Genomic DNA, 18,057 nt, shown 5'->3' with positions numbered 1-18,057 from the left:
ACCCTCACAAAGTTACACCTGTGGTCTAGCCTTTTGCGTAATTAATGAGGGAGTAATCACAATATAATGATGCTATGAAACTGCTATAATAAATTATAAACAACAAAAACCAAACATAAAAAGGGGGCCATGCTATGCCAGGGACAAAGAGGAATCTAACAGTTATTTTTAATTCATGATTCGACACAAAATAAAACAATATTTTGAATACCTACATTCAGAAGGAATAACCCCCTTCCATAGAGTGGCAATTATCTCCCACAAAACAAGCTGAGAGAGATGTCACTAACTCCACAAAAGACTCACCGGTGACAAAAGCTTAAAATTTTTGATTTACAAAACTTGCAGTCTGCTGTTCACACAGGACATTATATAATTTACTCTAATTTCCAAGGCCATTTACAAGCAAAAGACTATTGCTTGATGCTACTGATAAGCACATAAAAAAGGCCCATGTCTTGTGCAATTATCAATGGGTAAACAGGACATACTGCTAGAACAGCAAAGAAGTTGTCCCCTCAGCATCATACACAGAATCAAATATATGAGAAAATAAAAGGCATCAAATTAGCTGCTTTAACAAGAACTCTACAAACTCCAAAGCCTGGCAAAATAGTACTGCAACAACATTTGTAGCTCAACACTGAAATCTATTGTCAAACAGGGCGACAAATCAATTCTGGTGCATTAACAAGTATCATAACCATTCGGTCAAAAGCTATAATGTGAAAATTTCAAATATTAGAAAATCGCCATATTTCTCCAATACTTCTGATTACAGAGGCACGAAAAATGTTAAGATGGATGGAAAGCATGCAGTACCATATGATTTTGTGGCTAAAATAACAAGAAAACCACAGCATTAATTTATGATCAAAACTACCAATTACTCAAATATAATGTACGTGGATTACTGTCAAAAGACAGGTGGTGGAATATATGTGAATCTTGGAATGAAGCTGTTATAAGTTTAAAAGCCTGGAGAAGTTATGGATTTTAAAGCCTGGAGAAGGATTATGCTGAACAGAATGTAAAGACACAAATGGGTTCACAGTTTTCAGTAGAGCTAAAGCACAAATCTGACAACATAGCTTATTAAGGTAAGTTTGAAAGTCCACTGCTTTTGGCAACTTCTAGTGTGTAAGCTTTGGAAATGAGCACTTCAGGATCTGTGCCATTATTTTTCAATCACAATATGGTCTATCACACAGAATTACACATCAAAAGATGCAAGTGTTTACGTTTTAGCATCGATGGCGGCTGTGAAACCTCACAGCTCACAAAGAGAGACTAATGATTTGCAGTAACACAACAGCAATGGCAGTCTACATGTAACACATTGTTTTCCTTTGATTTAGCAGTATGTTGTAGCCCTGTAAAATGGGCTGTGCAGAATTATTCCAAAAAATTTACATGTTGTAATGCAATAAAAGTTTCACTGATATGCTCTTGCTCAATATTACTCTGTAAAGGAAAGAAAATGTACAGAAATCTGTCATTTTATGCTAAAAATGCCTGTGGCCAAAGAGGCGTAGTAATTTACTGTAATTCAGTCAAAAGTAGATTAGGTGAAGTCATATGTTTAAAAAATTTGTGATACCTTTCTTAACAATTCTACTGTCTCTTCTTCAAGGAAGAGAAATCTAAACCACAGTCTACAACTAGTCATCCGTGAATATTCAACTTTCAATATTTTCATATCCACTACAATTTGAGTTACTGAAAAGGAAAACTGACTCTCCAAAGTCCACACTGAAAATATGTAAAATTTAGGAACGAACAATATTAATCTCAGCCACTTTCGAAGTGATCATGCCAGTGTCTCATGAAAGTATTACAGCCACATGCTCAAATCAAAATTATAACAGAAGTTACACCATGCTATGTACACATAAGAGGAACTAAGTGGTTAAATAACTAACAGGAAGACGCAAAGAAGAAAATCTGAAGATCTGAGATCAAGCAAAACTTATGACAATGAAATTTAACAACATGCTAGGATACTGCAATTAACTACAGGGAAGTATACAAAAATGAAATAAGGACCAGCAGACAACTTTCACCAAAAAGTTCTTAGGAGAGAAATCAAAAACTGAATTTAAAAGCCACAAAGTTTAAGATGATATGAAATTTTCAATGGTTAATTACGCTAAAAATTCATTTAATAGTGTATTGATAAAGTCTGTATAGCTCCGTGGTATAGAAAGTTCTAATATTTTAACCGAGGTCGAAAATTCACCATTTTTCTTGACGACTTGTATACTAAAAATTATACTCTAAACGAAAGATTTAGAAGACGTCTTCAGGTCAACAACTCATGAAACATTACATCAAAAACTGTCTTTTGTAGCAGTGTAATCACATGTTAATTTAATCAGGCAAATCACTTTTTTTTTTAATTTTATGTTACATGAATCATGTAACACTCACAACATGGATACCTAAACTCACAAAGAACATCATTTGACAAAAAAAAGTACTTTTTTTAATAATTATGATGATAACAGTATTGTTTCTGCTGATGATAGTGCTTCTGTCTATTTTTGGGAAACTGTGTAATAAATCAAGTGTCTCAATGCCTGTGGCTTGAAGTTGAAACATTTGAAAGATTTGATAATGTTATCAGTGGTGCAGTTAAAATAAAACAGTGATGCAACATAAATCTAATACAGATTTTACATTAGTGTTGCAGTTAAAATAAAACAGTGATGCAACATAAATCTAATACAAATTTTACATTTAATTGGTGACTGTTTCTGAAGTCAAGTTCAGGGACACAGATTATGAAACTGTTTTCACCTCCTGGAATTTTCATATGTTCAGATTTCTTAGCCTCTCTGTTTCAACACTGTACTACTTTTGTACATAAACTCTGTATGCAAGATATTGACAAAAAAGCTTTTAAAGATTCTCCACTACTTGTTCACAACAAGTATATGCATTTTTTTAATGAAAGATGATGTAATTTTATGGAGAAGAATATTTGAAACCAAACACCTGAAAAAAAACACCTTGAGAAGAATAATTTAAGAATGTACTGTAAATGTGATAGAAAATTATTCATTGGTGCTGTTAATATCTGATGATAAATAAGGTGATAAACACAAGAGAGTAGGATCTGACAGAAAGGTGAAGAGCAGAAAAAAATAGGTCAAACAAAAGGCAAAGAGTACAAGATGCCAAGGAAAGCATTAATGAAATGAAATATCCATTACACCTGAATCAGGCTGCAAGGAATAGGAGGGTAAGAGGGAGTGTAAGATTGGCTAAGCAAGAAGAGAGTACAGCAATGGGTGTTGGGAAAGAAGAAAGTTTTGAATGTTATCAGTTGTTAATATAGCCTGAAATTCAAACTTCTGGTCATAGGTTACACATGATAAATTTAAAGTAACTTTGTCTTTAAAAAAGCCGAAGAAATGTTTCTGTAAATCCCACTTCGGAAGGAAAAGCTGTACAACATACTGAGCTGTGTTAGATAAATTATAATGTATTGCAGTAACATGCACACACACAGAGCAGAAAAACAACAGGTTATAAATAGGTTACAAGAACTATAAATTTCACTTTTGACAGACTCATTTTATTGGCGTAAGTTATGTTACATATTCACTGCCTTACAGCAAAAGGATGATAACATAAAGGCTGCAACCCACCTCACTGTCATGTATTGAATAGTTTCGTTAATCACTGAATGGCATCATTTTTTTAAAAAATAGAAATCCAAATAATAAAGACTTCGAAGATGATAAATAAAATGAGGCTGTTCTTATTAGTCTCCGGCTAATTACACAGTTATTCAAAGATATTACTTTTATTGTCTACTGTGAACAGTATCAGTAGGTTTGTCATATAATTCTTCATCAAATTTAAAAAATGATGTTTTAAGCTTTAGTCAAGACAGAACACACAGTGGCTTCCACATTAGAAGTAATTTGCCAAGAAAAAAGTTGAATGTTCAAATTATACCACTAGTAAAAAAATTTCAAGATAATGAAAAGGATATTCTACCAGATTTTTATGAGCATAACAACCATCTCTCAGCAGTAAATATTTAATTGTTCGCACAGGAAATTTTCTCAACACGTAAATTAAAAATAATAATAATAAAGAACAGAAAAGTGTCAATTACAAGGGTCAATGAGAGGCATTATTAACCATAACACAAGATGATGACCGGAATAAAAAACACAAAGTGACTGATAAATTCACTTACACCTGCAGAACTGGAGGGTAGGCTAACAATCAGTAAGTGTTTCTATTCACATGGTCATCATTTCAACCATTTGGCAAGTACTATCAGCTTAATTTCTTATATGGCAGATATTCTCATTTTTTGACATTCCAGCCTAACAAGAATTTATAAGCACAAACACTTAATGGGCTACTGGCAGAACACAACCTTTATTTCACATATTGAGTAAAGGCAGAGTATGCAATTAACTAATATAGTTATTGGCGTATGGCTAACTGAAACAGCTTTGCTCTAAGATTATATCTTACAATAATTTCCTTTTTATTTCAATTGCAATTTTGTGATCAAAAGGTGCACTGATGGCAATAAACAAAATATTTTAAGTCATTTTCTTCCACACTTTAAAACATAGTTCAATAATGTGTAGATCACCTGCAAAGAGTGCAACTCAAAGAACAGCAAATTCACACTAAAAATACAATGTATGTGTCACAGTGAGCTCTGTGCATGACAAAAATAATATCTGAAACAAAAGTTTTTCTTTTTAACAAATAGAACAAAAACACATCTATTCAAAAATATGTGCACCTGCACGAATGTGCAACACACACACACTCTCTCTCTCTCTCTCTCTCTCTCTCTCTCTCTCTCTCTCTCTAACCATATTTTCAAAATTATTTAAAACCAGACCTGCTTTAGTCTTCAAACATGTGGTAAAATGTTTCAACCTAAGCCAGCATACAATGAGCCTCTGAATACTATAACCACTCACTTGTTAGACAATAATATTGATAACAGGAGGAATGTGGTCAAATATCAGTATTATGAATCAGAGAACTGACTGTTTTAAAAATCATAGTGAGCAGGAACTATTCTATAGCCAACACTCGATATGTAATGAACAAATTCACAAAGTGCATAAATACTGTAACTTCTCCCAATACAGAAAAACAGCTTGAATTCCAGCTCTTACAGAACTCACTGTATGCAACTGAAGATGTCATTTTATTGAACACAGGAAGTGTGTACATATTCTAGCATTAATCTGTTACACTGTAATTTTGATTAGATAGCAGTGTCTAAAAAGCTTCACCTAGAAATCTCTATCAATCTGACGGTGTCAGATGAATCTCGTGCACAAGTCACTGTCTGATTCAAAACAACAACGATACAAAAAACACATTTACCACCTTATCTATGCATGTCTTAGCAGTAAACCATTTTAATGATAAGCGCAGAAAATAAAAATCATCACAGATCGAGTGAGGCCAACAGTCCACATAATCCTGCAAAGTTATTTACTTCCTACGGGCGAGAGAATCTCCTGCTCACCTGGTCATTGCCGCCACGTCCATCTTCTGGTGGCCCTGGCCCCGGCCCAAACCTTCCTCGACCTCCCCTGTGTTGCCAACCCCCACGCCCCCCACCTCGACCCATAGGTCCGCCTCTGCCTCCGCGAAAGCCGCCAAAGTCTTGGTCGCGACGAAGTTCGCGAGGACCTAGCAGAGGCGGAGGGTATCCTGGAGGGCGTTCCCTGTCAGTATTATCTTTCTCGGCAGGATAATTTCCCAGGAGACCACCTCCCTCTTTGATCGGGGGCTTTTGCCAGTCATCAGAAGCCCAAGGTTTCGGTCCTCCCTGAGGAAAACTCTGACCGCTTCCAAATCTAGGGCCTCCACTTCCGAACGGTGGTCCATCACGGCCTCTTCCCTGATTTCCAAACCCACCGGGTCCTCCTGGTGGTCCCTGATTGCCAAATCCACCCAGACCACCTGGCGGATTGTTTCCGAAATTCGGTGGTCCTCTCGGCCCTCCAAAACCTGGTGGACCTCCGGGACCGCCCCTACCGAAGTTTGGTGGCCCCTGGTTGCCGAATCCCTGGGCATTTGGAGGAGGCTGTCCAAAATTACCTCCTCCGAATGGTGGAGGACCTCTGTTGGGACCTCCTGGTCCAGACTGTGGGCCTCCAAATTGATTGCCAGGTCCTGGCTGGAAATTTTGGTTCCCATACTGTTGACTGGGTGGTAGCTGATTTGCTCCGCCGAACTGAGGGGGTACACCTGGTGGGGGATTTGCAAATCCACCCTTGCCAAAGGGAGGTGGTGGGCCCCTATTGTCAGAACCTCCCAGTGGCTGGCTTCCAAAAAGTGGAGGAGGCTGATTTGTGAACTGTGTGTTTCCACTAGCCTGGCCCATGCTCTGCCCAGTGGGAGCTTCTCTACTGCCATACTGTTTAGTTGTCTGCAATTCGGAAGAACTGTCCAATTCATGATTTCCACTATCCTCCTCTTGTTTATTAGGCTGCAGTGAACTCTGGTCAATAAATGATGATCCCTGGGCCCCAGTGGAGTTTTGTCCACCAGCATTCTGATTCAAAAATGTGGAGTCTTGGCCTGACGCAGATGTCAAGTGGTCTGCACGATCGTCTGTGTCTTTGGCACTATTTTCGGTTTCTTCAGTGGCCCCATGTCCGTCTGCAGATTCTTTCTTCTCCCCATCATTTGTTAATAGATCCAAGCCTGGGATCACGCCATCTTTCACAGGGCTAGATTTAGGGGGTTTCTCCGCTGTTTCTTCTTTTACGTCCCTCCCTTCAGTGCCATCCTGACCTGTCTGAGAATGGTCTGTCTCTGCAGATGCCTGAATGCCACTGCCGTCATCTGGTTCTGTCTTCTGCTCTGTGTCAGTTACCCCACCCCCCTCTTGTTTGGCAGGTGTCTGGCGGTAGTCACTGTCAGGATTCAGCTGTGTTTGCTGTTGGTCATCTTGTTGCTGCTTTTGGTCTTGTTGCTGTTCTTGATGTTGCTGTTGATCCCCCTGTGGAGGAGTAGTGAAGTATCCTCCCACAGGAGGACCACTACTCACACTGTTGCGGTCACGGTTAGGCTTTCCACGACCAGCTCGGTTTGGATCCTGTACAACAGAAAAATAATTAAAATTTCAAAATTTATTCCAAAACCTTCTAGGTAGTATGTCTCCAGCTTAAAGCTTGGATAAAGTAATTCAAGAAAAGACTCATAATAAAAGTTTCTAAAACTGGATCTTGATAAAACTTGAAACTCAGAATTTTGATAGCGATATAAACAAACCTTGTAAGTAAAACACATATTATGAACTCTCATGGAAATTAGAAAACTGTGGTAGAGTGTCAAGGTAAGGAAAATGTTACTGGCCAATGCTGCAGTGTGAAGAAGGGAAGTCAAAGAAGGATATAGCAAACAATTACAGAGAGAGAGAGAGAGAGAGAGAGAGAGAGAGAGAGAGAGAGAGAGAGTTTTGGAGGTTGTGGTTGTGGAGGAGGAGGATGATAGAACACACACTGATGCTGACTTAGGCTACTGGCTGCCAAGTCCTGATCATGATACTGCAGAATGTTTGGGAACAACCACCTCAAACACAATTTTCTAGCTTTACCATAGTATTCCACGAGAACAATTTGCACTAGTTAATTACTGCAATAAAAATGTAACGGGTGCAATTGATGGTCTGAAGACCTTTTCCAAACTATGAATCTTAACAGTTTTAGATCCAATTTTCTTAACACACACGGAACTACACAACAGCCAGGTGTCTAATCAGCAGCGACTGGTGTATGAGCAATAACACAAACTTAATCCTGACTTTAAAATTCAATAACTTGTTGCAGTTTCTTGTGTGCAACAACACAAAATTTAAATTGTTTATCATTGCTAAATATGAATTTCTGACAGAATGGCAGACTACTGTGTGTGACTGTTTTTCAGAAGGAATGGCTAGAGCAAAACTCCAACATTCTTGGACATACCCTTATTCCACACTCTAGGCCATCAATATGGTTTAATTTGCTACTTACTACTATAGGAACAAATGACGTAGTGTGGATAAACACGTAAATTGATAAGTTCAGCTTCATCTCATGTTTCACCGTTTTTATGAAATCTTCAACAATGAAAGGAAATGTGGCAGATTCAGTAAAGCAGGGCTCAAACATGTATATGCTGTTTGAGTTTAGGTGGAGTACCAAGTGGGCTGAGGCGTGAACAGGAATTTGGACAGAGGAGTGAGGCATGCTAGGGTATTCCTTGTAGTTTTGCAAAGCCTCTGTTCAAGGGTGGCATGGTGGTTAGCATATCTGCCTAGTGAGCAGGACACCCAAGTTCAAATCCTGGCCTTCGCACACATTTTAATTCGCCATTTCATCCCCATTTCAGTCTGCATATATACATCATAATTGTTTGAGATTTTGAAATGTCTCTGGAACCATATACAGCAGAGACTTGATTATCCAGATTAGCAATTATTTGGATTACCAAGCACGAGCAAATATCTCTGTAGTCTAGTCCGTGTGAGCACATGTATGTGGCAGCATCACTACCCACCTATAACTCACATGGTCTCTCACGTTTCATTATTGTTTGAGTTAAACATTGCCAATTGCTACGCCACTGCACTGGGCCATGTCTGTGCATGAACATGTCAAAGCACAAAAGAATAGTGTTATCATTAAAAGTTAAAATAAATACCAATTCATTTTTTAAAAAAATGAGAAACTGGCTAGTTAGCTGATACGTATGGTGTAGGTATTTCTGCAATAAGCAATATTAAGAAGAATGCAGATTCAGTTTTAAGTACACCTGCAAACTTTATAGTGAAGATAGGAGTAAACTTTGAAAAGTGACGAGGAAACTGAAAAATGAACTTTCGGAAGAATCTTTGTACTGTTAGTTTTTACAAAAACAATCACCTAACATTATGTATGAACTGCAGAAAGATAACCACAGGAAATATGCCTAAAAGATGACCATGCAGTGGCACGCAGGTTTTTTTCTAGAGTTGATAATACAAAAATTGCTTTTCTTCATACATTCAATTATTTGGACTTTTTCTAGTATACAAATGACATACAACAACAATCAGTTCGGATAATTGCGTATCCACTGCAGAGTCATTTGATGAACTGGAGTAGTGTGTGCGCAGGAAGATGAGAGAGGGGGGCAAGCAGACAAGGCAAATTTACACCGAAACTGTAGTTCCTGTTTGGTGATAGTACACACATTGTGGTGGCTTTGTTTTGCAGGAAGTGGTGTACCAAATGGAACGTCAGCTAACAGTGTCAGTCTGCTGCATCTGTCTACTGCTCAGTTGAATTTGTTTATCACTGCATGCTTAATGACACCTGTATTGTTACTGTAGAGTTCATTAGAGTAAACACACCATGTGAACATGAACGAGTGGTGATAATGATTACTGTAATTAATCACTTTTTAACTTGTTGAGAAAAAACAAAAATGTGCTAATGGAGTCAACAGAATGCTGGAAAAATGTGTTACATTGTATATACAACAAGAACATGAAGCAGCAACAAATGCGCTCTTGATTCTACAAAACCTTTCAGTTAACAATTGTATGTGCTATTTCAGCGGCACTTTCAAAGGCTACCATAGGTCACAAAAATTACACCATTCCATTTCTTTAAAATGCTGCAGCTGCTGCTATCCAGAAGACAAATAAGTTAAGTATTACCCGCACAGCACAACAGTCCTTTGTAAACTTGCTGAAAGTCTCGGGTGGACTGCGAACATGTGACCCCCTCAGGATATTAGCCACAGTGCTCAGTGCCAGCCCTTAAGGACTCGTTTGGATGACCACAGTTTACCTCTTATTACTGTGTTTATCTGATTAGTTAGTTTTCAATGAAAGACCAGCCACAGTATGTAACAGATTCTGACACAACAAATACACCGAGGATAAAAATTCAACTGATCACAATGCAATACATTGTCAACAACTAAATAAGGCCATGTAAACAACACCTTCATCCATAATAACAGACACACACAGAATAAATCACACTGAGAATGGTTTCTACAAAACTTCTCCAGTCACATCAGCAGTAGTAACAAACCACATGTCTCCTACAGAAGAGTAAAGATGAGCCAATATTTCTCATTCATTACTATTTGGGACACTTTACTGTGCTCTTAAGTCATCCTACAGTCTACTGATCTCTTATACGTAATCATTAATCACCTCACTTTCACTGCCCTAAGGCTGATGAAAACAAGTAAATACACCGTCCATCTCATCTCTTTATAATATTTCATGTTATGAATAAACTTTCTGTATTAATTTCATACAAACTGTTTTCCTCAATTATAAAAGACTGGGAAAGTTATTGTTACACACATTTAAGTATCTCTTATGAAATTCAACTTTATTAAAGGTGCCAATGAAACCTGAATGTAAATTGCCAAACCCACGTACCTGCATTGTGCAACAGTACCTTACATGTTCTACAAAATTCTATCTGGAGGTGGAGAGAACAGTTGTAAGCAAATGATACAATACTTCACAAATAAAACTAAAATCTTCCACACAGGATAGGTCATGTCTGAGAAGTAAAACACAAATTTACTGTAAGGATGGCAGCTGCATTTTTTTTAAAAAAAAAAAAAAAAAAAAAAAAAAAAAAAAAAAAAAAAAAATACACATAAAGCTACAAAATGAAAGGGGGGGGGGGGGGGGGGGGGAAAGAAAGAAACTGGGTACAGGTGATACTGTTTGCACAAATTTCAATGACAACAGTAAATAAAATACAAGATCTCTTTGCATTGGTACCACGCATATCTGGAATATTATTGACAATTGCAGGTAGGCATAATTCATTTTCAATCAAAAATTGACTATTTTATGGGGTTAAAGTACGAGTTAAAATTAAATATGAACTTAAAAGAAGCAGTACAGTTAAAAATGCACAAAGACAGGTATAGCAACTTCCTTATTAGGCAAAGCATGATCTATGGAAAAGAGTGGGGCATGTGAGTCTATGGGAAGTGTATACAAAATGGAATGTGGAGGCTTAATTTTATGTTAAACTCCTAAACTGAGGGAAGGAAATGTTGAGAGAATCCCCAAGTTTCATGCCATTACAATGCACTACCAACTCCAGCAATGTAATACCTGTAGTGCATGGAATGGACGTAGGCAGAATGCTGCGAATAATTTGTGTGTGGTGTCGGCACTGAGTAGGCACACACACTAACATACTTTGCAAGAATGTCATTACAATTCGCCACAACAAAATGAATATTATCTCAAAGTTCACGGTTGGTCATCACAGAGATTTTGTGACTAAGATCTTCAAATGTGATCTTGATAAAGAAAACAACACATAATGTGACTTCATGCACAATTAGCTGCGTAACAAAACTACATAAAATTTGTCACTTTCAATCCGACAAGCAACATGAATTCTTCATTATGTGTGGGCCCACCCACATCTTGCCAAGGTTGTTTTGACCGCACTGCAGAGGTTGAGCTCGGAAGCCCTTACACATCCCCCCATGCAGTCTCAATCCCTCCCATGCAGTTTCCATATTTTTGGAAGCCCAAAGAAAGACATTCGTGACAGTTGATTTGCTTCAGACGAAGAGCAGCACTCCTGTGTACCTTAACGGTTCCACAGGCCACCACAAACATTTTCCTATGAAGACACTGAGCATCATGTCTCACAGTGGGATATACGCATTAACGTTTATGGCGATTACTTTTGAAATGACAAATGGTTCACTTACGTGTTTTCCATAATCTCAATTCCATTTTACTGCTCCTTATACCATGCCAACAGTAGTAGCTATTTGATACACCTTAATGGTCACTTTACTGGGTACTATTACACTACTTTTTCCTACACTTTTAAACCCAGGACGTACCTCATCCAAGAGCATAGTCCGGTGCGATACAAGTTATTGTTTTCATTCTAGATCCAGTGCATCTCCTAGAATATCAGAATGGTTGGGACTCCTACTGTTCTTAGCTACACATTGTTAGTTTCATAAATTGTGTTATTAGTTATATTAATTTCTACAGTTCTTGTGAAGCTATTCCAGAAGCCAATAAACCATCTGGCAAAAGCAGTATTATCAAATTAATGTGGTTTTCATTTTCTAGTGTGTTTTCTGTATTGGCTAGTCTTTCAGGGTAGTACAAGCTCAAATACCTCACAAAGCTGCAAGGGTATGCACTCATACTACGAAGTCTTTGTCACATAGAGGAAGGAAGTAAGGTGCGAAGTTGTTCCACAGGGCCTATTTAAAATAGTGTCTGAACAAATGAGCCTAGTACATACAGAACCTGAGTTCAAAGACACAGTAGTTTATTTAGATGAGACACATTAGATGAAGACTCAGTATTAGCGAAGCAACTATGGGCAATGTTACCACCAAGAAACAATGCCATTTGACGCTCGACTGGTCACAAAGAAAGCATCACCAGATTAACATCAGTTTCTTTCCTGATTTACAATTCTGACATTCGAATTATAAACTCTCTCTCAGAAACTTGAAGTAGGAATCTTAAATTTCGTAATACAAAATACGATCTGCAAGACAGAATTTATGTGAAAAAGTGGCAATAATTATTCTCTGCCCCAAATTATGGGTTTAGAAAAAAAATGAAGGTCCGAAAATCACTGTCACTGCTTTTTGATTATCAATTACAACAATTAACTGCTTTAACTTCTGCAACACTTCTATTGCCAAAATTACATTGGGAAGGAGATGTGATGTGATGTCACGGAGAAAGAATTTTTGATGCAACATATGAGAGAGTGATTATAAAACCATATGTAATGTGCGATAGTGAGTTTGTCAGTTTTCTCAGAGTGGATCAAATTTCGAAAAACCTAGCATCAATAATAGTTCACTCATTGGAGAGACATTAAGTGAATTAGGGCATGATATGTCAGGCAAACTTGGTTACACAGGATTGGTTAGCAGGATTCAAACATGTTCCAAATTCCACACTATATGACATCTTTGGCTCATTTCATCACAACTGAGATGGACAGGTGTGCCCAGACGTATGTTCAGGTAGAAGTTAGTTTCTCGGCGACCTCTGAAGTGAAATGCATGTACCCTCATCAGGCAGTAAAATGGCAAAAGCTTTTGACAATTGTCAAATGGAATGACTGTTGATGGGCTGCCGGTACGTCCTCATATACACTAGCTGCTGGCTGTGCCGTCAGCGGTGTCCGCAGTATTGCCACGTACAAGCCTATGTTGACTCCGTATTCAATGTGCGAGCTCTATCCTTGCTATTTTTGGATTGCATGCATGCTGAGCTGTAGGTCACAGTCTCCATCAAAAAGTGTAGTCAGTGATTTAGATTTGAGTGGCTTCACCAATGTTTGCACCACAGTGTGCTTTGGTGCAGGGTTACAATAGCTGATGTCAGTGTGCTTAGGCATGTGTGAAGCAGCCACATCTGATGAGGAGTCAACTTATGTCCACATATGATGATAGCATAGGCACCAGTGATGTCACAGCCGGCAGCAAAAGTGTATACAGGCGTACCAGCAATCATTCTGCTTCACAATGACTATGGAGTACCAGGTAGGAAGCTTGTGACATTTTAAACACTTGGCACAGCTGAAAGCCTAAGAACATTTTATTCAATGTTACTGCCCTGAAACTCTACATTTTTATGAAGAGCCACTAAGAATTTTCAAGAATTGCATTAATGATGCACAAATACTAACCGTAAGAATAATGGATATCATTAAATCCTCGATACTTGCATTTGGCAAGTAAGATCATCACAACCCTAAGATCATCATTTTAGGTGTTATTGGAGAAGGTAATAATGCTGTCCATCAGCACTATTCACCAAATCATCAACTGAATGCTGTTGAAAATCTTATTAGCCAAGAGCATTCCGTGAGGTATAAGATTACACAGATTCACTAGTTCTTCCTTTCACCTTTGAGAATACTGTTCATAAGCAGTAACTGCTAACAGAACAGAATGGCATTGTTTACTAAGACAATGATTCCTTTGATATATGACGACATGCTGTCATTTAAGCAAAATGAACTATAAAAATTAGGACATGGCGGATGATTGTACTTTTATCTGAGAGACCACTGGCACCTGAAATAAAGTACCGTCACTGCCTGGAAGCTACCTCAAAAGTGGTTCAACAGGAACTGCTTTCCACTCAGCACATAACATATAATTATGTCTCTCATGGGGTAGAGACTTTACCTGGTGGGAGAGGGAATGTTTTGCAAACATTTTCTCTACAAAGGACAAAAGTAGAACTCTAGAAAAGGTTACTTCTCTTTGTGCTGGACAATATTTGTCTGAAATGTGAGCAAAGTGGTTTTGTTGCTGTAGACATCATACCAACAGATCTATTGAAAATGTCACCACAGTAAATAAGAATGTATCCCAAAGAACCTGAACCTCAATTCACTGTCGATCACAAGAACTGAACATTTCAAGGAGCAACATGTAGCGAATTCTGACTGAAGATCTTCATCTACATCCTTACAAGATTCAACTGACATCAATTTGGAATGGTATGAACTTTCTGATTGGGTCCTGGAAAAGCAAAATGTGTAAAACAATTATGCAAGGAATGTCATCTTTTGCCTTGAGACGCATTTACAAGTGAACAAACTGAAAACAATCCAGAGTTTTATATACTGTAAGTGTGTATAGTTCATCCCAAAGTTTTGGTGGCCACCTGTCAGATACTATTTTCCTTATATCACCATAATGTATACTAATAAATTTAAAATAATTTAACTTTCCCATTATTAATGAATTTTATTCAAAAATTTGAGGAATTCTTATAAGGACATCATTTATAATCTACATCTACATCCACACCAATGCTCTGGAAACCACTGTGAAGTGCATGACTAGGGGTACTTCCCATTGTTCCAATATTGAGGTTTCTTCCCATTCCACTTGTGTATGCAGAGCAGGAAAAATGAATGTTTAACTGCCTCTGAGAGCATAGTAATCAGTTTACTCTCATCTCTGTGGCTCCTACAATATACAGAAGGATGTAGTGTATAACCAGATTCCTCACTTAATACTGGTCTTTGATACTCTTGTAAGGGCATTACATGAGACAGCTGCTATCCATCTTCAAGCATCTGTCAACCCAGGTTTTCAGCATCTTCTGACACATTCCTTTGCACAAGTTCAATATCCCGTTATATTTTGTACAGACCCCATGTAACTGAGAAATATTCTAGGATAAGTCACACAAGAGTTTTGTAAGCAAATCTCATTTTTAGAAAGATTCAGTTTCCCCAGTATCCCACCATCCTACCAATGAACCAAATGTGTTTTACCACTGATTAACCCTATCGATTTTCCATTCCACCCCCCCCCCCCCCTCCTCGTCACCATCATCTAAACTGTTACACCAGGTATTTGTATGAACTGACAAGTCCTATTGTGATTTGCCGATACTGTAGTCACAGGATATTTTATTTCTGTGTTTTGTGGAATGTCTATCACCGTATTATCTTTAAGTTTTATTGAGATATGTCTGAATATATGTACAGCTTTTTTCAGATAATACTTCAATTACACAGAATAAGTTACCCACAATCTATAACGAAAAATTTTCAAGTTATATAAGTACTATACATTATTAAGCTAATAGCGTGCTTGGAAACTAAAAATACTGCTTAGCATTAATGCAACAGGTTTACAGCCTTAATTCACATGTAAAATCAACCACCTTTCTGATAAACTCTTCTGTACTATTATGGCAATATTTCGTTAATCCTCCCGGCTCTCATACTGACCACCTGTTTCTCCTGTACATTTTGTCAGTGATCACCATTGTAAATATTAATCCCACAAAGTGCCATTGGTAGTTCAAGTTTCCTGAGCGACAGATCTCGAAAAGTTTTAATGTAGTAATAAATATTGTTGTCAGCACATAAGTCTTTTTTCGGTTTGTGCTTCTGCAGAAAGAAGACTGCGGAGCTCAAGTGAATGCGAGGAATGAAGAAAGAATGAAGCAGCTTATATGTCTAGAGAGGTCATGATAGGTCAGCACTGTACTGGCAACACAGAGATACACTTACCTTGTATCGAACAACAGCTATTGTACAAATAACACACGGAAGTAACAATGAGTCACTAACGAGGAACATAGAGATGTTCATGTTTAAATACATTCATTATGTTATTTAATTCTCAATTTACTTACACATCACAAGAACATTTCGCAGTACTTTGAAAGAGTACTTTCTCCTGTAAACAGTATCACAATTGCAAAGGGTATTTTAAATTTGCACAGGAAGATAAAAATTGCAGAGTTCTGCAGCTTGTGTAAATCAGTAACTGTCTCAGGGCGCACACAATACCTATGTGCAAATTTGTCAAATTTTATTGTTGTTATACTTGTGTATTACATGTGATGGACATATTTTTTGTTTAGATGAATTAGCTTCATTTTTCATTTCGTAGACCTAAGACTGAGGGGATACTTAGGAGCGGAACATATGAGAAAACATAACAAACATATTTAGAATACTTTTTAAACACTACACGTATTTCAGCATGACTGCCATTGTCTGGTTATCTGTGGAAATACATATCTGGGTGCAATACTCCAAATTTTGAAGAAGATAATTTAAAGCATTAGAAAATTACGCTTTCCTATGGACATCAGGTGGTCTTGATGTCCATATAATATCACTGTCTTTGTTGGTGTCACAACTGTATAAGTTTGCTTCTTTGAAGTTGGCGAGGCTATAGTAGGTGTTAAACTACAGCTTTTTCCAACTATGAGATTTTATTACAAGTGAGGTTCCAGTATAACTGCCTAAAACGTTTATTGATTTTTATGACAGCTGTTTCAGAAGATTTCCAGTTTCAAGTATGTCTATGTTGTCCTGATGTATGTATAACATGTGGTGTGACTGTCTCTGGCAACTGTTCTCATTAAATTCCTCATGAAGTTCACACCATAGTTGATTTATAAACATAAAACATCTATGGTATGAACCGTCACAAATTGACGTGAAATCAATATTTTAGAATTTCACTTGAAATGTAAGAAGTACGGTCACCAGACATAGCCACACCAGATGTTATATATGCATCGGAACAACATAGACATACTTGAAAATTGAAATCTTCCAACACAGTTGTCGTAATAATCAACAAATATTTTATAAGCAGTGATACTGGAACCGCACTTACAATGTCCTTTCAAGAATGCAGCTGCAGGCCCAATCATCAAAAAACTATGAAAGTTTATTCCATAATGGTAATCACTGACAGCTTTATTGACAGTAAAAATAAACACTGGGAAGCACATTTCTGAGAATAAGACAACATTGAGAAATTGTCACACACCTAGCACACTACAACACTGTATGGCATAAGCAGTCCCATAAAAAACACTGGGATTAAAATCCACATAAGTGTAGAACCACACAAAAACAAATCATATAAGCAATAATATAGCTGGTGAGAACAAAGATATGACCTACAGAATACCACAGAAACAAACAGCCTGTAACCGTATAGTATCGCAGACTCCACTGTCATTACAGTTATAACACAGCATATCATTCCCCACTCTCTTGGGTACAAAACCCTATTTTTCAACACAATGGCCTTACACCACCTTACTGGACGGCATGTCCGACCGGTCAGATACAGATTTTCCGCAATTTCCCTAAGTCACTCCAGGAAAATGCTAGGATGTTTCCTTTGAAAGAGCATGGACGATTTCCTTACTCATCTTGACACAACCTGAACTTGTGCTCCATCTCTAATGACCCTGAAATCGAGGGAACATTAAACCCAATCTTCCTTCCTTCCTTCTACTGGCTGACATCGGGGCCAATATCTTGATCCATCAATAACCTCCCCGTCATCCATGAACTGTTCCTGCAGAGTGCACCCTTCATTGGGCCAAACGGCAGCAAGTTGGAAGGCGTGTGATAGAAGCTGTAGGGTGGATGATGATGAACAGTTCAATAAAGTTTTGTGAGCTCCTCTCAGATGTGCAGGCTTGTGTGAGGTCTTGCATTGTCATGAAGAAGAAGAAGTTAATTTGCATTT

At 37.8% G+C, this 18,057-nt stretch overlaps 1 protein-coding gene across 10 annotated transcripts in view; it reads right to left on the bottom strand.

Annotated features, from left to right (window-relative positions):
• LOC124717235 (YLP motif-containing protein 1) overlaps positions 1–18,057 on the bottom strand; it is a 404,334-nt gene that overhangs the window by 307,640 nt on the left and 78,637 nt on the right. For all 10 annotated transcript variants that reach the window (XR_007005724.1, XR_007005722.1, XR_007005723.1 and 7 more), the window contains exon 10: positions 5,525–7,105. Coding sequence is in view for 5 of the 10 variants with exons in the window: in XM_047244037.1 (XP_047099993.1) it covers positions 5,525–7,105 (1,581 nt within the window). In the remaining 5 variants the exon portion in view is untranslated. The remainder of the gene's footprint in view (positions 1–5,524; positions 7,106–18,057) is intronic.

Source organism: Schistocerca piceifrons, chromosome 9 (assembly GCF_021461385.2).
Source record: "Schistocerca piceifrons isolate TAMUIC-IGC-003096 chromosome 9, iqSchPice1.1, whole genome shotgun sequence".
NCBI classification, from domain to species: domain Eukaryota; kingdom Metazoa; phylum Arthropoda; class Insecta; order Orthoptera; family Acrididae; genus Schistocerca; species Schistocerca piceifrons.
Note: the sequence above shows the minus strand (reverse complement) of the source record. Positions and strands in the feature narration are given on the sequence as shown.